Source organism: Trichoplusia ni, chromosome 24 (assembly GCF_003590095.1).
Source record: "Trichoplusia ni isolate ovarian cell line Hi5 chromosome 24, tn1, whole genome shotgun sequence".
Classification (NCBI taxonomy): domain Eukaryota; kingdom Metazoa; phylum Arthropoda; class Insecta; order Lepidoptera; family Noctuidae; genus Trichoplusia; species Trichoplusia ni.
In genome coordinates this window covers 1,286,541-1,313,995 of record NC_039501.1, presented here as the reverse complement: position 1 = coordinate 1,313,995, position 27,455 = coordinate 1,286,541, and the positions used below count along the sequence as shown (strand labels likewise).

The 27,455-nt window shown below is 35.4% G+C and overlaps 1 protein-coding gene across 3 annotated transcripts; it reads left to right on the top strand.

Annotated features, from left to right (window-relative positions):
* Positions 1-22: 22 nt before the first annotated feature.
* Positions 23-27,455, top strand: LOC113505099. 3 transcript variants are annotated; one of them, XM_026887616.1, is made up of 2 exons: positions 23-1,109; positions 26,156-27,455. In XM_026887616.1, exon 2 carries the CDS (start codon positions 26,173-26,175, stop codon positions 26,716-26,718), a length of 546 nt encoding a protein of 181 aa, XP_026743417.1. In that variant the 5' UTR covers positions 23-1,109; positions 26,156-26,172; the 3' UTR covers positions 26,719-27,455. The 3 variants fall into 3 exon arrangements, with proteins under 3 accessions (XP_026743417.1, XP_026743416.1, XP_026743415.1); XM_026887615.1 differs by having other exon boundaries at positions 24-1,109; positions 26,117-27,455; XM_026887614.1 differs by having other exon boundaries at positions 24-1,109; positions 26,038-27,455.

Sequence of the window (27,455 nt, the reverse complement as noted above, 5' to 3'; positions counted from 1 at the left end):
CATCGTTTCTTTGGTCGTCCTCTGAATTTAATAACGACATATTTAATTAATTTAATAAATTGTCTTCGCCTTGCCGAGGGACAGTAAAGGCTAAAAAAAGAACTACGTAGTGTTGCATTGCTTACTGCTGGCTGCATACCATTTCTATACCAGAGCCGCAAAAATAAAACGTAAAACCACGACACCTTATCATTATTAAAGCGAGGGAAAAACAAAAGCTCAATCAAACAATTCAGTATTATCTAAAGCTCCATTTAACACCTGCATAGCAGTTAGTGCCGCTGTGGAATTCTGGAAACTGTCCCAACAGTGCAAACTGAAATCCGAGTGTAATCCTACGAGTGGGCTGTGAGCCATGCGCCAACAGTTTTAAAAGGTTAACACTTTTATTTCTATAGGTTTTTGCTTTAATACTCCGTGTCCGTGTGTTTACTCGAGCGTTTTTATACTTGTCGTTTTATGAATTTTGTTTTGAATCGAATTTGTGTAAAAGTTTTAGTGATAACATAGAATTAAGAGAATGATTATGCACATGTTGCACTCACCCCAAACGATTAGAAAATAATTTAAAGAGCGATTGTATTTCTTTACAACTTTAACAGTGTGTGGTTGAGATTCTCAGCAATGCAGTACGCAAATAATTTATTATTAACACTTAACAACAGTAGCCAGTGAGTTTTTTTTTAATTGTCCTAACAGTAATTATCACCAAAAAAACTAAACTTATATCACAGATATGCCTCACAGAGTCAATATCAAAGCATCCACAAAACTTTCAAGTAAACCATAACAACTTAATCTACACGCAGCTTACAAATATCGCTTCGCCGAGGCATAAACAAATCACTGTCCATCCTTCTCTTACGCAATACACCTGTCCCTTTCCCACACGATGTTTACAATTTTCCCGCTCCGATACTTTAGTTGCGCGATCGACTCAGGCGCATGTGCTTGTCTATATCGGTCGTTCTCTATTAAGTGCAAGTTGCGCGTGAAGTGTTAAGCTTTCATTGTGATCGCAATGGTTATAGAATGCATTCCTTTGTGTGACTTCAATTGTTGCTAATTTCTGGTTTTGTGTGAAGTGATTTTGTGTCTTTTAATTATTGGTAATGATGATTTTTTTTCGGTGTTTTAAAAGCTGAGTTTTCATCGTTGCGGTTTTGTTTTTTTTTTTATTTTTTATTATCATTAATATCAAGTGATATTTGCATTACATTTTAGCGCTAAAATTAACCCATGGAATAATTCGAAATATTTTATACTGATATTTCCTTATGACAGCTATAGATATAAATATAGTAGGTACGTGCATTTGTTATTCACAATAATCGTTTATTAAACTAACACTTACAGAAAATACTTAAGGGGTACGTAGGTACCCACATGTATGAACATACACCCTTCTAAAAAAAAAGTCTCAGTAAAAAATAATTTTAATGGGGGGTTGTGTTTATCATCATCGGCCTAGCCTTTTCCCAACTATGTTGGGGTCGGCTACCAGTCCAACCGGTTTCAGCTGAGTACCAGTATTTTACAAGGAGCGACTGCCTATCTGACCTCCTCAACCCAGTTACCTGGGCAACACGACACCCCTTGGTTAGACTGGCTGTCAGACTTTTTCAAGCTTCTGACTACCTGTAACGACTGTCAAAGATGTAGGAATAACAGCCAGTACCCAAAATTTAACGTGCCTCCCGAAACACGGAGGAACTCGCTATGACAAAGATGGTCACCCATCTACGGACCAACCGCGTCAAGCATAGCTTAACCTGTGATCGAATCACTTATGCCGTTATAGCACAGCCACGAGCCCCTCCTTTATATTGTCTGCAAAATGTCACGCAGCAAAGTAGGTATCTAAAAGGGTTACCTTAAATTATTCGATTACCTACTATGTTTATGGCAATAACAACTTTAAGAAACTAATCATTTGTTTGTGTGCAAAAGCGGGATATTTTCGCTCTGGTTGCGATCTGCAGGACGAACAGTCTGAAAAAAGCATTATCGTGTCTAGAGATGTCATTCCTCTCTAGAGCTATGTTTACTTTTGAGACGGATAGCAGGTGTAATAATAAAGAGCCCTTAATTAACAAGTTCTCATTATAACAATACAGTTTATAACGCAGACGATATTATTAAATGCGGTTTGTGACGATAACGAAGCCGCAATGTTATCCTTTTAAAATATATAGCATGTTATATGTGCAATTATTTCCTGCAGACACATATGTATGATAATGTAGGTACCTAAATCATATATGATTTAACCAATCCTTGAGCCTATGTGAAACTTGTAGGCAAGCATGGAAGGATTCGGTTGGAAAAAAATATGTGAGAGGACTTGTGTTTCATATTGTACGAATGACCGGCTTTCCGAATGCACCTTAGTCTAAATTATTTTTTTTGCTGTCATAGTATTGATGACAATAAGAATACAATTGTGCAAAAACCTGGCCAAGAGTGGGTCACGCTAGCGAAGAACAAAATTGTTCACCAAAGTAGCAAACAAAATGGTACATCATCTGTTCAAATTACAACTGTCTTAGTATCATGTTTCTACAGCCAGGTAACAGTCAAGCGGACAGACAGCGGTGCCTCAGTAATAGGGTTCCATTTTTATTTCTCTTTGAGAAAACCCTAAAAAACATGATAAAACAAACAAAATCCGTTTCACCTGACCTTTGACCTTCATTATAACAATATTACCGATGTTTGTAATTTTTAACGCATCATAATACGTTTCCTGCAATTACAATAATTGTAACTTTCTCTCTAATAACCCTGAGGTGAAAGGATTATCGATATTAGCCAATTGGTTTTGGAGATAGCGGCGGCCATGTAACGCACACATTGTTTGTTATGTGTTGTGTTTTCACTTTTTATGAGTTTGTTATTTTGTAATTGAAGAATGTGAGTTGAAAGTATATTTTTTAGTTTGTGGTAAGGAGTTCTTGTAAAACTGTAATACGAAGCTACTAGTCGTGGCTAATTATGAGAGTCACATGTAATACTATGGAATATATTTAATTTAATGTTTTTTTTTAAAGACTGTGCTAATTTAAGAATCTAGTTAAGCTTTACGTGTAATAGTTTTGTCCCTATCAAAAAAATGATGAAGGTCATTGAATCGTTAACGCTCATAATATGAGATGTTTCTTTTCATAACACAACTTGTATGTAACAATGCAAACTGCGATCTCTTAAATACAGCCTTTATCATCCATTCACGTTCTACTTTCCTCTTCCTTCCATTGAGAAATATCCAAGAAATCAACATCGTAATTTCAGCATTTATGTTATTAGCGACTAGCGGCTCGGTTCCTAGGAGACGAATGACCTAATTGATGCAATGACACAAATATTCGTCAGATCTTAGTACTGATTGAAGTCTAGACGTGTGTATTTGTTCAGGAAGACAATATTTTCATTCAAGAGGAAACGTCGAAGACTTACTTTAGGTTTACTCTTAGGTTAAGTTTTCTAGAAATTGACGCATATAAAATACTGTATAATTTAATTGCCTTGGCGAAAATACGATTTTCGGAATAGACAGGATTCCTTTAATGAAAACAATATAATTTTTGTATCGATAAAAAATCGAATACTTCTCGATATAAAATCGATTAAACGTTATTACGAATTCCCCTACCATTGCGTTATAGAAAAGTGTAATAATCTCTGTTATATCTCGAGTAGTTCAACCATAATAACATTCCGTACATCTTTCACGAGGCATGCTAGGAACGTTAATGGTTATCGTAATAACATTGTCGTCGACTGACAGTCTCTTGTCATTTTTTGTTGCATTCGAGTTGCCTTTTTTCAAAGTATCTAGCCGTTGAAAGATAATTTTCCGGGATAGTCGAACTTCTGTCTTCATCATCATCATCATCATCTCAGCCTATCGCCGTCCACTGCTGAACGTAGGCCTCCCCCAAAGAGCGCCAACCATCCCGGTCCTGGGCAGCCCGCATCCATCCGCTGCCTGCCACCTTCTTCAAATCATCGGTCCATCGTGCCGCAGGGCGTCCTACACTACGTTTGCCTGAACTTCTGTCTTAGAAAATCAATTTTTGTCATCCGGAAATATTTTTCGCCTTTAGTAGCGCCCTTTCTTCTTAACTTAGAAGTAGTTAAATGGCGGATAATTTAGGATGCCGCGATGTTCAAAAAGTTCTACTTAGAAGCTTGGATTTTGGATTTTGGTGTTGAAATTCGAAGGAGAAGAGGAAGACATTTCTTCTTCTTATTAATTCTTTGTTAACTGAATAATATATTTTATTTTATTTATTTAATTTTCACACTAAATCTATCCAATTACCGCATTAGGTTAAGTAACCTGTAATGGTAGATTAGTGTGATAATTAAATAAATAAAATAAAATATATTATTCAGTTAACAAAGAATTAATAAGAAGGAGAAATGTCTTCCTCTTCTCCTAGCTGCTAGGACTAAACAAAGGTCTAAGTATTTATGTGAACTAGGGTTTCAAGGAATGAATTATTATGCACATCGTTGCAGGTCTAAATTCCAGCAACTGTTTTAATATATATATAGGGCTATATACTACATGTTGATTTTCGGCCACTTGGAATTGATTTATTTTTAAAACGATTGCTTAATTCGTTATTATAGGCTTGATCATAAATATTATATTTAACCCAAATATCCCACAGAATCGTTTATTACGATACATGATATTAAACGTAATAACATAAATTATTACTTACCGAAGTCTTACCGCAAATGTGTTACCGTTTCATCATTAAACTCCATTTTAACGTTACCGCTGGTAATAAACCGATATTTTTTATTGAAGTGGTCTTTGCGAAATTGTTTGTTGTGCTTAAAGTTGTATGTGGTTTTAAATTCAGCGGGAAGGTACTTCTTAATTTAAGTAAATTATTTATAAAATAGAAATAACTGAGATACTAACTAAAAGATCTACACAAATTATGAACAGAATAAATTTCACTGCAAAAACCGTTCTAGTTACCGAAACAACATAATCCTCATTCAAATGCCTCAACGGCAGTTTGAAACTTCAACTAGTTCTTTATAAAAAGTGGAAAATACAGAAAAAAAAAACAGACACGCTTACCGAGTGACAGAAACAGCAACCTCACTATTAACGCCTAAAGCAGTTCTGACTATTGCAGAAGCGAGACACAGCTACATGCTGTTATAGCGCCATCTTGCTTCTACAAGATCAACAGTTCTGCTATATTGAAACAGTACAAGTACAGCCGTGAACACTAATTAGTTCCTTTTACTGACGTTAATGAAGCAATCTCTGCTCTCCTTCAGTTCAGTACACTATTTGTAAACGTTACTGCTATTGCGATTTTTTCTGTAGGGAATTTGCTGGATACAGGTTTTCTTTTAAAGAAAACTGGAAAGATTTTAGTATAGTTGGTATTTGATTTGAATTAATAGCTGCAAAACCTTTGTAATTTTTGTGGCGTGTAAAACCTGTAAAAACAACCTATGTTGTTGAGAAAAGATGTAAGATGCTATGTGGGCCAGTTTCTTAGATTTGCTGGAAACTTTGGCACCTTCTTCAACTGTTAATGTATGTTAATATAATATTTAATTAACAAACAGTATGTTCAATGAACATACTAAAGTTATTTCAAGCGTTGAAATCAGCTTAATCAGTAATTAATTAAAAAACCTCAATTGTAGTTTTGAGTGTTATTCAGAGATTCATGAAAGAGCAATGAAAGCGTGGTTTGTTCCTTTTTTAGTTTACCTTTGGGAATGGCTAATTAGTGAGCACTGGAATTTCATTGTTCAGCCAGTTAAGTAGAACTGCAGTGATTGCAGTTGTTGGATTTTCTCTCATATTTGGCTCTCGTACAGATTTCTAGATTTTGGGATGTTTTTGTATTATGGAAATTCACATCTCTGTTAAATACCGATAAAGATATTGATAAAGACTTCTTCCTCCATCTGCTTTTACCCACCGGAGCACCGATAAAGGGCCTTAGAAATCTTCGCAGATTTTTTATGTAGCAAGGTAATTATAATACTCAATACTCATATATCCTCAATTATTTATTGTATTCCTTATGTTTAAAAAACGGTGATCGGAAAAAACAAGTAAAAGATACAGTAAAGACCTTCTCGGGCACGCAAAAGTAAATAAACTTTAGGTAAATCCTAATTATTTGTTCAAATTTATCCGTCCAATTAAATTAAGTTTTCAAATCAAAGTACTGCGTAAATAAATTACATTACACATCGTTCGAATCATGTATATAATAATGATAAATAAGTTGTTGTCACGCGATACTATGTCCAGTATATAGGAAATGTAGAATAGGTCAACTCCGTATGACACACATATGTATGTACCTATACATAAAATATGTCATACAGTTCACTAAAATTGAAGGTTTTTCGAATCACTTTCAAATGGATTAGACAAATCTATTTCATTTTAATATTGCTGCTTGCGGAGATCGAACCCATAGCATAACTAACATAACTATTCAGATAATATTTTTTTTATTTACTTTCTAAATCTTTAAACTTTAGAACAAATATATCCCACCAAAAACATTAAATGTAAAAAAATGCCAAGTCTCTCGATGCAGTCTTTCCATCGTAAAAAGTTTTGAGATCTCATAGAAGCCAAGTCCTATTCAAAATATTTTGTAGTTATAAATCAACATTTAGTAATTGTATCAATAGTTTTCTTTATATTATAATTATAGTGACTTGGCAATGAGCACAAGAAGAAACAAATAAAACGGCATATTTGTAGGAGTTGAAAGTTACACACACCGCATGCGTAAACATTAATATCACAAAATTAATTTTCTTTTGGTTTATCCGTGTCGTCCCAACCGAATTTCGGCAACGGCAGTCAGTCTTAGTGTACTCTCGATTCATTTACTTTCATAAAGCGATGGCCCGTAAGGTATTCTTAATTATTGTATTGGAGCATGTAGTCGGTAGTGACCATCATGATTCACACATAACAAATAATCTGATCACTGGTCTCGTCAGTAACATTTGCACATAATTCCAGGCATCAAGCAGCTTTTAATTTGTGCTCATTGCCAAGTCACTATAATTATAATATAAAGAAAACTATTGATACAATTACTAAATGTTGATTTATAACTACAAAATATTTTGAATAGGACTTGGCTTCTATGAGATCTCAAAACTTTTTACGATGGAAAGACTGCATCGAGAGACTTGGCATTTTTTTACATTTAATGTTTTTGGTGGGATCTCATTTATTTTTTGTAAGTGTATTTCTTTCTTTTTTTTTAGGTGTCATAATTTCTAGGACTTCAGCTACTGCTTTGCTTAGAACCCATTCTCTATCTCTATCTCTTTTGTGTCTTCTCTGAGACTTCGTTACTTCTAATGTAAACAAGCTTAAACTTATATATATATGCATATATATATCTACTAACTTACAAACTATAGCTAAACTAAACTAAATAACACGTAAAGTTCTCCGAATATCAATTATCACTACAATATTTTTAAGTTTCGAAATGGTTTTTCATAGACAGGTGGCGCTATCAAATGAAAATTATCGAATTATTCTGAAGTACTACTTAGACTGCGCTTTGTAACGAAACCATAGCGCGATTCAGACACGTACAACGCCATCTATCGAGCGCGCATACAATATTTATCGCAATACAATGGAGTTTTAGCTTTATTAATTTAATGAATTATGAATTTTATGTATTAATTTGTATTAATGATAGTCTGTGTATTACATTTATATTATTCTTTTCTATTCTATGTATGTATTCATCCAATTGAATAGGTACTTAAACAACGAACAAAGTTAACAATGCAGTCAAAATCCATACATAATGTTCTTGCCAAACCGCAAATATAAAATTGTTTTCTATGGCATATTATTTTTTAATGTTTTTTATAATTTTTCCTTTATATGTGGCTAAGGACCTATCTTGGTGCAAAATTTGAAGTTTCTAAGTCTGCTAGAAGTACCTTAGATTTTTGATGATCTGTCAGTGAGTCAGTGAGTCAATGAGTGACAAAATGGTGTAACTTTGATCGACCGTAACTCCTAAACCATTAATTCAATTGGCATGTAATTTCGAACTTAAGCTTGTTCTAATGCCTACTATTATTCCCCGAAAAGCTAAACTCCTAGCTTTGTCCACGTCGAAGATACAGGGGGGGCGAAACAGCCGCGAATCGCTTCGAGAAAAGATGGTACGGCCGTGCCCGTTTTGCTCGAGACTTGGCAGGGGCACTGCCGTGCCCTCAGATTCTTAAATATTATATTTGTTTTATTTAAGAAGCTTAAGCGTTAATAATAATAGCGTTAGTTAATATTCATTTATAAGGTAATAGATTTTATAACTATACTGGTCTTTCAGACCTTCTGTTTTAAAACAATACAGTGTTATATTTGTGTAGGTCTATCTAATTGTTCAATTACGTTGCCTAGTTTATTATTTGTATCGTAAATATTATTTCATATTATGTTATTGATAAACTTGTTGTCGGTATTGTTATCGAATTTGTATTAACAATTATTAGGAAAATTATAACGTTATTTAGTGGTAACGATATTATAAGGAGTTTATTGTGTTTATGTATTTGTAAATTTAATAAGAAATTGCTTTATATGGGTACACAGGTACATTTATAATAATAGTTAATTTGCGTTTTTTATTTATGGTAGTGTGTGTGTTATGCGAGTAAGACATATATGATTAAGAACTTAAATAAATAATAATAATGACCCTGGTAGATACCCCAGCACGTTTTAGCTTAAAGTTCTCAACAAGGCCTCTGCATGTTGGACCTGTGTCCCCGAGCACGCCTTTAAAAAGGAAGTTATCCCGTGACAGAAAAGAGATACCAATCTATATATGTATACGTTTCAATGCTGGACACAGGCCTCTTCCCGTATAGAGAAGTGTTGAGCATTGATCACCACGCTTGCTCACTGCGGGTTGGTGATTTCAGATCCATATTTCTTCACTAGGTGTTCCCTCAATATTCAGATTCCTTTTTATTAATATAGCTTAGTGCTATAAGTCCTGTCTAAAATACATTAACTATAATATAAAATAATGCATCTGTCATATTCCTTTTAAAATTTCATAACAAGTGACGAATTCTAAAGATAATACTGAAAGAATAAGACTAAATAACAGCGTCAAAGTTCATCGACTTACCATTTTCGGCTACTTTGTTTTTTTTTTCAATCAAAATGTAATAAGAAAAACTGACAAACGGATATCTTCACGCCACGCCCCCGTGGATACAGGCAGAACAATGTAAAACAACGGTACCGACAAACAATTAAGATTGTTCCCACGAATCTCCTATAATTATCCTCTATGGTGAGTTAGTTGTTTACTCCACTGTCTACGGTTTTATATTTCGTAATCACTTCACGGTTGTTATTTGTGTTTGGTTTTTGATTGTAATTGTATACTAGTTTCGAAATGAGACATCGAAGTTAAAATTGATTAGAGTTGAGGAATGGAGGGTTTGCGTAGTGCAGGAGCTGTGTACTAGGCTAAGAATCTACAGCCAGAGTCGCACAGAGCGTAAGTCAACTATCCCGTGGCTCTGGCTCAGGCAGTTGAAGGGGCCCGAGGTGTCTATAGCCGATGAGAGTCTGACATAACGCCACGCTGTACCCTCAGCGTCGGCTTAAGTTATCAGCGTTTCACCTCAAAAAAAAAAGCTTCAGTAATCTAGCCCTGGCAGCCAGTGGAACTTGCTGTTTATGGAATCAAGATTCTCGTCATGATCATGCCAGCATGGAATTACCCACTGGCTCGAGGTATCACCAAGGTCTTAAGTCTTTTTCTTATATTTTGTCTACTAAAACAAGACCCTTTTTGCTAATTTTAAGAGTTGTCAATAGATTCTTCTTAAACGCACCTAGTTTAGTCTAGTTGTCTTCATCTCCCCCAAAATGGCAATAATGCAGTTTGGATCATACCTATATTACGAACTCTTTGAGGCTAGCCCTGATCACTAGACATGATTAAAACATTTAGAACATACTGGCCCCTTTAGATGTCAAGATTATGTCCATTATTTCAGATTATTTATTTCAAAGCATATTTGTAAAGTTAACGGTAAAGTCGGTTTAATCGTGCGCCTTATTAGGGTATGTCCTGTCTAAATTTGGTCCTATAACGGAGTTCTTGATTAAGACCTGACGTATTAAACGTATAATATAACAAGTTGAATTTTAAGACATGTATAATATGTTATACTGTGACATCATTCCGTCAGTCATATTTTTTTTATTTGTAAATGGTAAACTTTCTTTTAAACCCTGTTATATGTTTTATGGTCGCCAATTTAGTTAACACTTTCAACATACAGACCCAGCCTATCATTTCAAGACATCAGTCCATCGGATGCTAAATAACAACATCATTTAAGCAAAACAACAAGATAAAATAGACTTGAACATCCCACAAACATAAGTTTTTATCACTACCAATGATAACCTCGATTCTAAGCCAATGTCTGGGGGACTTGCGGTTGAATAAACCTCGAACCTGATCCGTTTGTCCATCTGACTTTGATATAGACCTAGATAATGCTAGGGAACAGAGCAATTGAAAGGTGTTTCGTTTTGAATATAATAGGGCTGTAATAACTGGGGAAAGGGAAGACTATATACAGCAATCAGCAGTATCGCGTTAAGCTGAATTGATTGAACTGGAAACAGATTTTGAAGGAGATTTTATAGATTTATAGATTTCATAAACATTACTAAAGCTTCTTACGAGATTCTCAACGCTTAACGAATAGCTCAAATAACATTATGGTCATATGCATTCTTAATTTTTTTCAAGTGAACATGAATATGAAGTTTACGATTCGTGATTTGGGCTAATGCGATGAAGAATTGTCTCTTTTGTCTTGCCCATCAGTACTGAGTGCAGCTGACATTTTCGGTTTGCGTGTGCAGGTGCGACACGGGTAGCTCGTTAACCATGGTTTGCGAGGAGATACCACACTTACATGGTTCAGGTATGCTTTCGTCTGACCTTTGAACTGGACACCTGCAAAGATGTTGAAAGGCTTAAAATAGATATTGATAGATATTAGTAGATTTAATAGATACTAGATGTTGCCGGCGGCACCGCATTTTGTAAACTATTTGTTTACCAATTTTTTTCTTAAACCGTTCAGTGCTTTTAGCGTGAAAGAATAACAAACATCCATCCACACTTACAAACTATCGCGTTTATAATATTACCAAGACTAGGATTAGTTTCAAAAGAGTTTTACTTGAACATTCCCCAGGGTAAACTCACTGGGTGCTTGAAGTTACAATTCATAAAGTTAGTGACGTAAGCTTACACTGGTAATACCTAAGTATTAAGTAACTGGTCAATATTGAACTTGGGAATAACAGACTAGACAGATCCTAGTCAAGATAAAGATAATCTAAACTGATTAGGAGTTTGGAATGTTTGCGTTTACTTTCGTAGACTTGGGGCTGTTTGATTTACTCAGTATTAGCCCAGTATTAGGTACGGATTGAAAGCTAAGGTTTATAACTTAAATATTTACTGAATGAATCAAATCGCACAATAGTTAGGTATTTGCTTATTATGGTAGGCCATTGCATAATGCAGTGAGTGATCTATAAATATAATAAAATATAATAACATGCTCCATGCTCCATATATTATTTTATCTTGTACTTATTGTTTATTGTCCAAGACCACAAGACCCTATAAAAAATGCGGCATGGAATCTTCATTTGCCATTTGAGTATTTTTACGTCCCATACAAAGTAGAGGAACCACCTGTAAACCTTACGAAGCCAACATTTTTTCTTCGAAGAATTTATGTGTACTATAAAGGGCAAAGAATCCATTAGCTAAGCAGGTGGAAATAGTTTATTAGTCGGTAATTAAACCGCCGTACTGCTTCCTGCGAGACAACTTGTTCTACAGGTATTACGTTAAGGACAAACCTTTTAAATTTATGAATTCACCTCTTTACATCAATATGTTAATAACTCTTGGCGTGCTTTGAATCTCAAACAAAAGACATATCGGAAACGGTCATGTCTACCGCTAAACGGTACCCACACTGCATCTTATTTGCCCATGTAGGTAATTCGAATTTTATTCTGTGAAAGTCGCATTTGGTCAGTCGTGTGTTGGCGTTTAACGCGTCCAAACGTCTTTATATGGTTGTGAGCTGAATCATATTTATGTATGAAGATGAAGATAATCGTTCTGATAGGCTACTATTGGATGTTTAAATTTGAATTGTTTGTTGTTTCTATTCGAATCTTGATTTTTTGGTGATCGTAAATATGTAAAGCCTTTCTCGTTTCAATTTTACACAATATTTTCATTTCCTAATCAGACTACATAAGGCGAATAAGGTCAAGTTAAAAAAAATGTAGATTTATGTTTTATAATTTATTCACTGTCTTCAAAACATGGTACTGCATCTATAACAAATGCCCTTAAGACAACTGTGTCAAAGCCTTTGTGGAATCTATGGACGTAGCAACCAGTCTCCATTTTTTGTGTTAATAATTTTCTCTGGTGCTATAATCATGGTACAGTGCAATGCCTGTCCTTGGAAAATACGTGATAGCTCGTTCATTGACAATGTACCGCGTGACCGGGACACGGTGTGATCTGATGGGAAAAAAGACTTGAGTGTGGTTCAAAACATTGGTACTGGCGGCTTAGGATGAACGTCAGCTTATGATTGAACTACTGGTATGAATAAAGTGGTACTCGTAGCTTTGTTAAGGCAAAATATTCTACAAGGTATGGAAGAAATTCGTGGTTATATTTGAATAAATGCTTCTTCTCTTCTTCTTCTTCTGGTAACTTCGGTATGGCAGGATGGGAATTGGCCGACAAAAAAAAAGAGACTCCCCATATTAATTTTGGTTAGCTTTTGAGTTTTGTATGGTGAGGTTATTTATTAGTTTTATGTATTATACTGAAACAGTCAATCAATTGAGCCTGTCGAGGTGGTCCACTGCTGGACATGGGGTACTCTAACAAAACTTAAGAGAAAAGCTATCGAGGTACACTAATATCGAAATTACATTCCTAATTGACTGATGAGCATACGGGTCGTAATCTTATTTCAAGGTCACTGCTCATTGTTCACCAATTGTTACGGGTAATGCAATTAGTGGTGATTGTTTCGTTCATGTCATCTGTGTATTGCTTGTTTGTTTTGTGCGATGCTTCGTTTGTTTGCTAAAGGTCTTATCTATTATGATGTGTTTGATGTTGATTGGTGGTCAATTCTCGTATTTATGATCAGTTCGACGTACCATTGACTCTTAGAGTTGGATTTTTGTAGTTAACTTGTTTTAATTTGTAGAGATGTTCACTTAATATTAAATAATGGCAACAGAAAAACATAATCTGTAAAAAAGCTACTGGTTGGCCATCACAGTCCTAGAGAGCATTTATCCTTCGGTTCCAAGACCATCAAAATTGAGTAAGGACAGAAAAAATAGTCATGGAAAGTTATTAAGCATAAAAGGCATTTGTATTAATGCCGTAGCCTTGGTTTGATAGCGATGTCGCATTGCATTCTATAAATCATCATAGCTTTTGCATGAAGAGTATAAAAGACATGCAATTTCAAAAGTCAACATTTTTAAACTTGCACCAAACGTTAGTTCCGCTCTAATGCGCCAGATGGAGCACACTTCAGTTACGCTACAAATGTCGCAAGAAATAACTAAACCATTTACCATTACAATCACCCTGATCACAAAGCAATAAGACCTGTTTTCCTAAGACCAAGCTACAAGCTTTAAGTTTGTCAATAACACAGATCCAACCTCAACATTTTCAGACTGACTCACCCCTAACACAAAGGAATAAGGTTTATTTTTGTAACTTGTACTTTGTTTATATACTTGGTTGATGTCATCCATTGTTAATCCAGGAAGGTGGTTTTCCAAACTCCTTTGTGATTTAGTTGGTACTAGGGAAACTATTGTTTGGCTCCATTTATTTTGAAGAAAAAAACCTATTGAAATTTCTGTCCGGAGTGAAGGATGGCTAACGGGAAACTTGGAATGTTTTGTTTAAAGCTGATTCTCGGATTTTCTTATGGATATGCATGGAATAGAATAGAGATCAGCACATAAATATATTGAAAGGAATTCAGAACGGGAACGCTAATGATTTTTATGATGAATTTAGCTGCTATGTTTGACTTGCCTGTCAGTCTAGTGGTATACCAGAGGTCATGGTATCGATTCCCACCCCGACAAATGTTGTGTGATGAGCACGATCATTTGTTCGGGGTCTATAATAATATGTATGCAAGAAATTAATAAGTTTGTTCATAAGTTGTCTAGCACTCATAATTACAAGCTTTGCTTAGTTTCAGACTAGATAGTGATCTAGAATATTACGATATGAGTATATTTTTCAATAATACATTCTGATTTGTCTCAGTTTATTAAATATTGAGAAGAACCATTAAAGTTCTAAATCGACAGTATTAATCTTAGCTAATTCACTAAATATAGCCTAGTCTTGTATTATGTTCCCTAGATGGACTTTAAAGGTTTACATGAAGCTAATGAGTGATACAAAATGGTTGCGAGTACTCGCTATACTTAGCATAGAGTTGTTGACAGTCAAGAGATTACTGTCCATTATTCTGACGGAATTCTAACAAGCATGGAATTGATTGTCAGCTGTTCTTGGTTGTGAGAAACCGTGGATTTATGTACTTCTTGAGACAATGCTATGTTAGGTAGATGCTATATAAAGTACTCATATACATAGTCAAGTCAATAATGAGGTTATGCGTTTACCTGAAGCTGTAGCTTTATTTATTCGACATGATACTTTATTATGGCTGTAATGCAGGTATGGTAATAAATTATTGAAAATTGGATATTTTACAATAAAAAGTTGTTTAGGCCGTCAGACAGATTTCCCAAAAATACTGGATACATTTTTTTTTTATCTCGTAAACAAAAGATAAGGATACAGTGATTAAAATCACGTGTGACGTCACTTACCAGTATGCTGCTTAGTAGCAAGTGATGTTATTAGCCCACACTGCCATATTTAAGTGCTTTTTCTTCTTGGCTAATCTTCTTATTCCAAACAGATTTATATTAGATTTAGTCAAATACCCTATTAAATCATATTCATCAAATATTTTTTTCAATTTACTTCTGTGTCACGCTTCAGTTTATTAGTTTTTCTTACGTGTTGGTTTTCAATACTATGGCGTCATCAAGATTCGGAAATTCTGATAGCAAAAACCTTGCCCCATGCATTTCTGGAATCTGAACAATTCTGACCAAATCTGAACAAATCTGAACACGTCATTTCTTCCTGTGAAGGGGTACAAAGTTACAAATGCGTCACCATAACAAATTCGGCAACCATTTAAGGGAAAACCGACATCATTCTTTAACCTTATTAGTCACAGGACACGTCATTATACTCCAATAATACATTTATTATTGAAAAATAAGGCAGACTTTCCCAAATTCAAAGTCAAAACATTTTCTTTATACATAACCCCACACGCCGTCTTATATTTCAGTCTGTTGCTCTCAAATATCCCGAGAAACGTCTCAAATCAGTTCAATGCACTCTAATCTGCTTTCAAACCCTCAAAGAAACAGCTTAGACGTCGCAAGTACTTCTATATTTAATGTCTAGTCTGAAGGTGTATTGATCGTACGACAGAGTTCACAAATAAACACCTGTATTTTCTTGTCTAGGTCTAGAACTACGGGATTTGTCTGTTATTATAGCTATTATGATCAGAATAGGAGAAGATGACTTTGATGTCTGAGAATTCGTATAGTCTGCTTAAGACCACGGTTACGCGATTGGGTAGACACTTGAAGCTGTTAAAATGATTTTCGGTAGTATTTTAGGCGTTTTCTTGGTGTGCTTAATAAACTATGAGACTAGCTTAATTAGATTAGTAGAGGAATCATTAACAACTTTGATGCAAAGTGTAAATATTTGCTTGCAGTAGGCGTGAATAATATTTCATAAGGCAAGTTATAAAGAGAAAGAAGGTCATGCTTCTATACATAGGTACCGGAATTAAACCCGCTATTTCAATAGGTTTTCTACCATATTCATTGAATGATTTGTGATTTATCCAAAAGTATACTTGCCAATCATCGGTAGCCAATCGGTTCAAATGTTTTGTTAGATGACAAACTTCTCAGCCTTCGTTTACTTAATCGTATCTTAAATTTTAGACGTATTTTTATTCATATATCAGCTTTTTTTTTGGTTTGGTGCGGAAATCCTCACCGAAAACCTCTTATGATGAATATTTTGTACGCATTGCATCAAGGTATTATTAAAAAGTCCATTGGATCCGATACCTAGTCGGGTTCTCCCGATAAACACGCATGAGTATACACTTATAATAAATAGGTAATAATGAATCCGCATCACGAAATTTATTATAAAACGATTGACTGCTGCCATCTTAACTCTGATATTCTTATAACACTCGTTGTTGGAGTTTTCAGTTATAAAGTATAGGAGACTTCGCATATTGCACACGTAAATTAAATCTTGACAACGAATGAGTACTCTAAAGCTATTAAGCAATTACCTATTCTAAGATCTTTTTCATGTTTTATTTTTTGTCATAATCTTCGAGGTCTAATTGAACTGCTTTATCGAGCCATCAGCACGACGATAACCACTAATTAATATAATTTTAATCGAAAGTGGTTTCGGCTCATTAAATCCTACTTTCATACGCGTTGCTCTATTTAACACTGCGACTTAATTACAGATTATGCTATAATTATTGTTTATGCCAGATAATGACAGACCTTAAGCTAGATTTGTTTGATTTTTGCGTGCGTTTTTAATATTAACGTTTGATTCTCTTTGATAGCTTAATCGGACTTGTTACATGAAAACTACGTTCCGATGTGAGAATTGAAACATCTGGAAAGTCTTCAATTGAAATAGCGAATTTCACATTCACAATCATTAAAATTATGTAAACCTCTCCGAATTTAAAACAAATAATTGATCACAATATGTTTCACACGAAGAGATCAAAGATGCGGTATTTCTGAATTTAAATAAGCACTAACTTTGTTTAAAACGCTCGTTTTTATGTATTAAAGTGGATAAGTCAAATTCACGTAACTCGTCGAAGCTGGAGTCTGACAAACTGTCTGACGAAGGGGTATCGTGTTGTTCAGGTAACTGGGTTGAGTAGGTGAGCAGCTATGCAGTCGTTCCTTGTAAAACACTGGTACTAGCTGCATCCTGTTGGACTAGTAGCCGATCTCAACATAGCAGGGAAAAGGCTAGGATGATCATGTTCAAAGAAACATCTATCATGACGATACGTATTTGTATCTATCATGACCACACAAGAAATATTCAAGTTCAGCCAACCACAGGAAGCGTAAAGTCGCTTTTTATCTGGCGTTAGTTACTTAGCGGTAATAACGACACAATTATAGTCCGGACGTGCGTTATGGACAGGAAGATGGCAATCTGCCTGCCCCCATTGGCTGCCAATTAGTCGTACTCATATGGTGACATTCAGACCGTGTTTAAACCAAACTATAATAAGTTGAGCTGCCGAAAGTTAGCGGGTTCTCTGTAAGGCTTAGTACAAATACACTATCAGAAAGTGAGTAAATTTCTTCTATTGGTATCTTAGGACACATTCAAAATAGGGCCAATTTGTTTAAAAATCCTACTATTCTACTTAAAATTGTAAACTTGAAAGTTTATATGTATGGATGTTTCTTCCCCTTTACGCAAAAACCACTGAAAAGATTTAGACGAAGCTTGGTACACAGATTCTCTATCTTTTTTTTAGCATTCGTTGTAGTGACAACTATAACACATAATCTATAAATGTTTCTACCGTCTAGCTATCATGCTATCTCACTCACACTATGATAGCATGATAGAGTAGTACCGGGCTGTATCCCATGATTAGCCTAGCCAAGGACGTACAGACGACAAAGCATATTTATAAGACATTAGTAATAGGATTCCGTTTGTACCCTTTTGGTTTTTCTTTTAGAAACCTAGGTATATGTAAACATTTTATTACACTAGACATTTTATTATTTGGTATGAACACTGTCCGAGTTATTCATTGCTTAGCTATAGTAGAATGTGTTTCAATAGTTTGGTGTTCCATCTGTTGCGTTGTGGATGTCATGACAATGATTATTTGATGATGTATGATATTCTGCTGCCCTCATTCAAATTGTATTTAGGATTGATATATGCTATGTTCGATATGGCTATCAGTGTTGTCTTCTTAAAAATATTTTGTCTTTTGTTTTCATTGCTGGTAAACCAGTTTCTTCGGTTTTTACCTAAGGAGTGGTTGTCTAACAATATCGTCCCTTCACAGTCTGGTGAAGCAATCAAAGGCAGAAATGTCAACTTAATTCATTAAGAACATAAACAGTCTCACACACTTGAACTTTGAACAAAAAAGTGACTCTCACAAAACAACCGTTATTCCGAGTCAATTTAAAAACCGTGTTTATAAAAAGCCACTTGATCTTCACTTGTAAAAGGATCTTACAATTGTGTTAACTGTTGGCAGGAAGCTGACAATCTGTCGAGCTCTCATTGACCGACAATTAGCGAACGTTGACGTGCTGTGCTGTTGAGCAGAAAATTACTGTACATCTTACACTGTTATGATCTTTACCATAGGAACATTGATAAGATTAGGAATTCTAGTCATCAAAATCGTCATCAGCCACAGCCTTTGTCCTCCCATTGCCAGAAAATTACTGTATAGCTTACACTGTGAACATCTTTATCATAGCAAGATTGATAGGATTAGGAATTCTAGTCATCAAAATCATCTACCACATCTTTTTCCTTTCATTGCTGGGCATGGGCCTACCCTTTCTCATGATAATTTCTACGGTCCTATGCCAGCTTTATCTAGACTCGACTCGAAACCGGGGAATCCTGGTACCATCTCAAAAATACGAGTTCCATATTCCATGTTCTTTTTATTCTTCTTTCTTATAGAAATGTTTATAACTTTTATTTTCATTATAATTCTTTGATTACTTCAATGCAGTTGCATATTCAAAGTTATCAATCGGGGTCACCTACCACGTTCTAACTTAGCTTAGACCTAATACGGATTAGAATTGACTACCATTCAATGTTTATTACATGAACAATAGTGTTAGGTTTGAGTCCTCGTGACGTCAAACGACGATTGTGGAATGTGCATGCGTGTCATATCAGGCTTTGAAGAAGACTGATAATTCAATGGTGTATGTTGTAGATGGATTGTATAAATCTTCCTTTTAACATATAGTATCCTCTCTTTTTCGTTTCCTATCAATGGTAAATCCAAGTATGAGTTTTTAACTTAGAGCTTTTGGTATTATAATTCGAATCAGAATATATTTTTTTGTTATGCTTTTAAATGCCCAGTAAATTCAAATAAATAAATAAAAAATAATGGATTATTCCTCCTATTGACGCAATTTGATAAAAATAAGCAATGATAATTCAGTAAGTAAAAAAAGCTGTTTTTCATGATAAAGAATGATGTCAAAGTTTAATGACAAACGAATGTCGCTAAACATCCTCTTTCAATCAATTTTAAACGATTATCAGTCACCTTGACAATTGGTTATGACCTATATTATATCCCTGATATGCAAAATCAAAGTCGCTTTGTTGAATCATTCATAACTTAGAACGAATATTTTAGTGAGACGGTTGATTTCCTTTTAACAACTGCTCCCTCGTTGGAGGGAACGGGTAGTGTCAGTCTCTTACTGACTTAACCTTAACCGCCGCCGCGCCGTTGAACATCATCAACATTTTTGTGACGTTGTGTGGCAATGTGTTGCAATACTTGCAATCCTTCATACAATAACATCAAGATCCCTTCTGTCTAATATTAATGAATGTAAGTTTGGTTGTTACACTTTTTATGCTTAACAGCGATATACCACGCGGGCTACTAAATAATTAATAAACAGCACAGAACATTGTAATCTATCACTTTTGCGTGTTTCTCGCTTATCTGACGTTGGCACATCGACTTCCGTCATATGCTCTGTCCGTTGCGATAGTATTACGAAGTTTTATACTAAATAACTGTAGTAAATAGTATTTGTTGTTATAACGGCAACGTAAATACATCATCATCAGCCATCTTCATCTCGGCCTTAACCCATGTTGGGTCGGCTTCCAGTCTAAACGGATTCAGCTATGTTCCAGTGTTTAAGAAGGAGCTACTGTCTATCTGACTTCCTCAACCCAGTTACCTGGGCAACACGATGCTCCTTAGTTAGACTGGTTGTCAGACTTACTAGCTTTTGAATACCCGTAACGACATTCAAATATGTATGAATAAGAAATATTCGCTTAGCATGTTTTTAAGACAACAGTAATGAATGGAAACCTTTACAATAACTTAAACAATTTAGGAATACAAACAATATTTATGTTTAAATATTATCACCTGACAGAACAACCGGCCCACATACGTTATCTAACGGCAAACATAATGTAATTAGTTGGTTTATCATCTGTATTTGTTTTAGACTAATTGCTCGGCTACTTGGTACAGTTATCTTGTCTCCCCTATGTCAGGATTTTGTGGTAATTAGGAGGCTTGGAGTTCATTTACCTCGGAGATAGACATTAAAAACGACTTCCGCACTAAGGAATTTTATCATTGTGTCGCGGGAGTTTCACTAACATTCAAGGCGCATGCACGAAGACCCACTTGGTCTTGGACTTAGACTAAATCACGCAAACGCTTGCCCTACGCGGGGATGGAAACCGCGACACGTCGCATACAGTTGACATGGTGAGCTCAACTACTCGGCCATCGGCTGTAGAGATATACTCTGGAACGGCTGAACTGATGTTGAAAAAAGTTTTTATCAATAGAAGCATTATTTGTGAATCTGTGTTACACTAGTGTATTAAGGCAAAAATACTGCTCAACGAAGAAGACAAAAGATGGCTAGGTGTCTGTAATCCAAATTGTCTATATTACCTATTATAAGCGTTATTAAATAATTTATGAAAAAATATTGGCTTGTATTGTCAAAATTTGTCCTTATGAAAACTACGGATATCAGCTATAATGACGAAATAAAATTGTCTCATAATTTCTATTGATTCATATTTCTTGGTAATAATATCCCATATCCTTGTTTAGTAAGTTATTTTTTTAAATATCTCCTTTATGACGTGTACGTTATAAACTTGTCATGGCATGTTTGTATCGATATTATTATGATTCACTTCCTATTTAGACGGAGCTACTGATAATATGACTTTGATACAGTTTATTTTTTATAATAGTATTTGTTTTTAAAATGGATTAGGGGAAGTCTTTTATTTACTCTATTTGTCAGAAAGTCAGAATGAAATTCTTTGGGAATTGTTTGTGGCTCATTGTAAATGAAATGAACTCATAATGTTTTTTTCTTGTAAAAGGGTTTTCAATAAATATTTATGGCTACTGTTATACTTCTATGGCGATAAAAAATATGATTCATAATTCGGATGATTAATTTCTAACTGGGATACCTTTTTAAGTACACATAACCAATTTGTACCTACTTGGAATACTAATCAGCAACATTTTTTTTTTACCAAACAAATTTTAACATTAACAAAACATTATCCTTCGTACACTTGTTTTCATTACGTTCTTGATACAGCTTTTTTTAAATAATTAAATGTATAATTAGGATTATAATTGTTAAAAAAACTAATTGAGGATATACAACTTTAATCGAAACCAATTAATTTTATCTTAATCGTTCAAGTATCTGAGATAAAATCAAAACATAAAATTAAAAGCAATAACCGATTAAAAATTAATAAAACGCTTATTTGGATTGAGGTAGAGAGAAGTCACATTGCAATGATTTCATTTCCTCCTATATCAAATCTCTGAACCACTCTAAGGTTTGATGTAAGCGTCACCAACTCTGTGTTAAGGTCGCCTTTGTACATGACACATGCACATTCCAAGAGCATATTGTCCAAGTGTGATTATGTGAAACAAAGTATAAAATAAACAAATAAATGAAATAATAATGCATGCCATGCACATACCTTCCCTTGTTGAGTAGGTATTCAACTCCACGCTAGCTCACTGCGTGTTGTCGATTTCAGATTTACAACATTTTAAATCCATGTTTCCTTAATATGTTTTCCTTCACCGTTTTCACAGTACTCTCTGAAAATAAGTCGTCGTCTATATAATTAATGTTGTCTAACTCTCGTCTCAGCTCGAATGAAGTGTAATGTCTTAACCAGGGACCGGACAACCCCACTTTAGAGTTAAGCCGTTTGACAGGGTAACCCGTACACGGGGTAACTCATATCGCAGTGTTACCTTTTGTTCGAGTTACATCCTCGAAACCCAGCGAAATGGTTAACACCTTCATTATGGTAACCACGTGAAGGGGTTAACCCCTTCAATAACTTAACCCTTTGAAGTGGTTACCTTCATGAAAGGCTTTTATTCGTGTTACCCTGAATTACCCACTAAACTTGAGCTGCATACTTGCACCCTAGCGGCCCCTCATTGCTTTACTAAGACTACAGCTGGTTTTCTTCTATCGCCGACGCGTCGCGCCGCGACTCGCGCCTCTCGGACAAACTACCTACGCGCGAAACGTCGCGTCATGTCAGCATGATAAGAAAACCAGCCATATAGGTAACTAGCTGTTGCCCGCGACTTCGTCCGCGTGGTTAGAAGATATAAGTTAGGAATTTTTGAACGAAAGCCCTCGAAGATTAATATTTTTCCCCGTATTTGCCACATTTTCCATTAAATCTTCGCTCCTATTAGTTGCAGCGTAATTTGATATACCTAGCCTAAAACCTTCCTCGATTATTGGTCTATTGAACACTAAATGAGATCAAATTTTTTAGATGAAATTATTTATAATAATTTAAAAAAAAATCGAATACAAGTATTTTTCATTTTTTGCATTTTCTGAGAAGATTTGACGGGTGAATTTTCGATTGAAAAGTAGTGTTTTTTTTTTTTATTAATTCAAAATAAGCTGAAAAATAAATATTTTTAATCAAATAAATTACAGCGTATTTGGGACACAAAAAAGTAAGTTTTCACCAAATTTCGTTACAACGAAACGTTCGTTACACGTGTAAAGGATAAAAATAAAAAACCACAATCTTGTTTTTTTGGATTTTTCACATAAATTTTGAGGTTATGTGAAAAAAATGTAAACACAAAAGTTTTAGATCTTTTTATTATCTACAACTTTGCCATTTGACTTTTTTCGATACGAATTTTAGTTTTGCCGGAAATCGAGAAAATCCGTTTTTTACTCTTTAAACGTCACTCCCACCCCCTTCCCGACCTCAGATCGCACGTAAATTATTTTTCCTTTCATTTTTATAATATTCCCCTCCTTTTCTAATGGGTTTCATCCTACTATTTTTTTTTTTGGTTTTAAAAATTATCGACCCTGGTCTACAAGTATAGACACGAAAAATATATATCACAACGTTTGAAATGTGCGACAAGCAAAATTAAACTGTAAGATCATATCCACAATGATTTTTATTCCATGTTTACAAGTCGCTCGGTAAATGCAACAATGTCGCCGCTGGGCGGTAAGATGTCACGTGCGCTCGTGGTTATACTATTTTCAAACTAATGTCTATGACAAAGAGTGCATATTACACTGTCTTAGGTTGGAGTGGGTTACCCTGTTACAGTGTTACAGGGTAGTGAAAGGGTAACCTGTTCGGAACAGGGTTCCAGTAATCCGTTCGAAGGTGTAACATATGTCATAGGGTTTTTTCTTGAAGCGCTTAAAAAAACCCCTTCAAAAACCCTTTCAATGAGTATCCGGCCGGTCCCTGGTCTTAACTAACAATTACTCATGAGATTGAGTACGAACAAATCTTTGCCAATTAGGAGCACGGTACGGTTTGATCAAGTGTTTATTGGATGTAAGACTCGCCGCGCAATGTACGACACAATTTATGGTATACTGGCTGTTTTCTCACGGCTTTGCCCGCTTGAATGTCGGTTCTAGCTGTAAAAAATTATCCAGCTATAACAATGTCGCATAAAAGTAGCATATATCTTAATCCAAGATACTAGCTACCTGCCGTCATACCAATTTCATCGTTATTTGCCTAAGTGTTTGTGCGTAAAGAGATAAACAACACGCGCGTACTAATGATCTGTTTCTTCATCATTCATCCCTTCGTACCCTCTACCACCACCAGCTGTTTGCGCGAAATAACCAACTACTTTACATTATTAAGTGAAACAGCATATTGTATGGCGAATTAAAAACTATCGAAGTTTCTATATTCGGTCATGTAGAAGACAAAATAAGTTCGTATACCTACATGACTTGACAAAAACCCGCCAATATAGTAACGTTGATTGATAAACAATAATAAAACTGTTAATAAACCTTAACTAACGACCAGAAAGTGAAAGGACGTATTTATATCTGAGTAATGCTTTATTGCAATGTATGATGAATGTTTGCGTATAAGTGAAAGCCTATGTTATCGGCTCATGGATAAATGATGACGTTATTATGAGCAATGATATATTGATAACGTATGTATTTAAATTGGTGTCGTTAAATGAGACTGCATCGTTGCTTCGATAGCCGAGAATTACGGGTCGCCATGCCAAAACAACAGAACGCGACGTGTTGAGGGTTCGATCCCAGCGTAGGACAAGATCTTGTTTGATCCACGGACGCATTAAATTTCTTACTGTGGGAGTTGTTTTGAATAAAACAAAACGATACGCATTATTTGTTTGCTTGATTCATGTCCAATTTTGGATAATGATTGAAAACACTGTTTTTTTTCCTATGCCAGTGTCAGACGACTATGGTCCTTCTGAACAGTCAAACAAAAGGAAGCGAACTATTTTATGTCATTTACCAGTAAGAATAAAATTTCATATTCAGCTGGTTGTGCCAATATTGTGGTCGCGATTGCGCGCCCGATCTTACCTTAAATGATGTCATGAAAACATTCGAGTACGTTACGATCCATTGTTAAAATGTTTGATTAAATAGGCTGACATCTCACGAGATGTATAATATATGTTGTGTTGGTAGTGAGCCGAGGTTTTATAACATTATAGTATTACTCTCGCTTTTGAATCGATCAATCTCGAACTGAGCTGAGGTGTTTCTGATCGGATTTGATATAAAAGGTAAATAAAATTTACGTTCTGATGCGAAACGCAGTGATATTACCTGTTAATACACTGCATCTTGCAGCGTCTCAATTTAGTATTACGCATTGCCTTCTAAGGATTCTAAACGAATTCTTCATTTCATCGGACAATGTGCAAAAAATATAATAAAATGAATAGATTTGAACTGCATACATAAAGTAACAAAGACGACTAACAAGAGATGAGGTATAAAAACACATATGTTGAAAACCATAAGCAAGTACTAACACATCTAAAGTACTAAAGTCGGTAGCTAGTCTAGACACAGCCTCATAATTTGTTCCGTTAATCGATCCGATCTAGATATTTTTTATCGCACCCGGCGCCCGCGCTTCAGTACTAAGACATAAACGCATAAAATTACTACTTTCCCACCCAGATACACTGCACTAGTTTTACAATAACCCAGTAACTAATAAAGTACTTGGTAACCTTGCGATGGAATTGTAAACCCTAACCCACAGTAATAAGGAAAACATTGCGAAATTACCCCAACAAAACATCTGATCAATCAATGTCCCTTTGAATGATTCCCTGCTGATTTAAACTTAAAACTTATGTGTACGTAATAAGGTTGGAAATGATTTATTTAAGTTAACTTATCTGCCCACTATCGGATGTCAAGTCAAAAGATAACGGATGAGGTTCACCGTGAGTGTCAGTCAGTTTGATAACTGTGTCACTCGCGCGCCGAAGCCCGACGCGTACGCACGTCGCTCGGGACGGCGGTCGTACCTTTCGTGATTCAAAATAACATTTGAATTCTATTACTCATATTGTGTTGTTTAGATTCATAGTAGTTACATAAGGTAAAGTGTAAAATAACATGTGACGGTTGAAAACTGAGCTTTTATTTACGTGATTATAGTGACGGTCGAATAGTGTGGTAGTGATTTCTGTGGTACAGGATAAAAACATTCCAAAATGCGTCGAATGAAACTTACTATAGACCCCGATCTTGGAGATCTAGAAGAAATGCTGGCAAACGTTCAGAATCAACTGGAACACGAAATAGTTTTGGAAAAGGAATCTAAAATGCCATCTTTAGTCAACGTCCAGGAATCTCCTAAAATGGTGAAGAGGACATCGTCTTTCAATCGTTCCGATAGTTTCGACTACCGGAGAGCTGCTCCAAGGCCACCACCTTCTAGATCAGACTCCGGTAGCCACTCTCTAAACGGTACTTACGGAGAATACCGCAACGGTAGCGAGGAACACCGCGACGAATACTCCCAACCAGAAACGAACGGCAAATTCAAAGGGTCGCAAACCAGTTTGAAGTCAGACGAGGGGTCGCAAGGATCCTTCCAGTCTTTCCGTTCAGAGCCCGTACAAAGGCACTCGTTGATGAGCTTGCAAGAAAAGAGAGGGTCGTATGCTTCTCTTAATGGGAGATCTAAAACTGCCACCTTGCCGAGAGGGTACGGCTCGACGAGGGAGAAGAATTGGGAAGAGTATTGGGCACAGTGAGTATTTACAGTCTAATTATTTAGAGCTATTTCTATACGTCCTAGGAATTGATTTATTTATCCCTACTCATATTATAAATGTGAATGGCAGTTTGTTTGCTACGCTTTCACTAGAAAAATACTAAACCTATCGTCATGAAACTTTTCACACATGTTTTTGGAGGGATTATAAATAATATAGGGTTTGTCTTTAATTAACTTCAAAAACAGTTCATGCTTTAAAACGATATCCCATCGCTAGTTTGTCTATAAAGTTTTAGATAAGGGTGTTATTGACCAAGACAAACATTTTCTTCTACAATTACGTTAACATTTGTTTAACTTGTCGTATTCAGTAGCCACTGCCTATCGTCAAGCGGCAACACAAAATATAACTTATCCGTCGCAATAACGGTATAATATTGCCATTATCGCTCATGTTTCGGTGTCTGCGCACAAACGCTGTTGAACAATGAAAGCGGAACAAACTTCTGCATTTTTGTTTATCGTTCATTCTCGTACTAGGTCAAATTTTTAACGATAGCATTATCAGAATGTTTGTCAACGTTACTTCTAGACTGGGTTAAGCGCTATTTTTTATTAACTGAACGTGGTATTAAAAACTCATTACTGGTTATGTTACACATTTTTTATGGGTTTTCTTAAGGTGTTTTTAAACGCAATTAGTTTTAGCGTTATGATGTAAGAAAATATTAAACGTGGTCATATTAGATTTCATAAGAAATATTTTGTGAGGCG

Coding starts and splice junctions, on each gene's coding strand:
- LOC113505099 (XM_026887616.1), top strand. CDS start 26,173: ATGCGTCGAATGAAACTTACTATAGACCCCGATCTTGGAGATCTAGAA.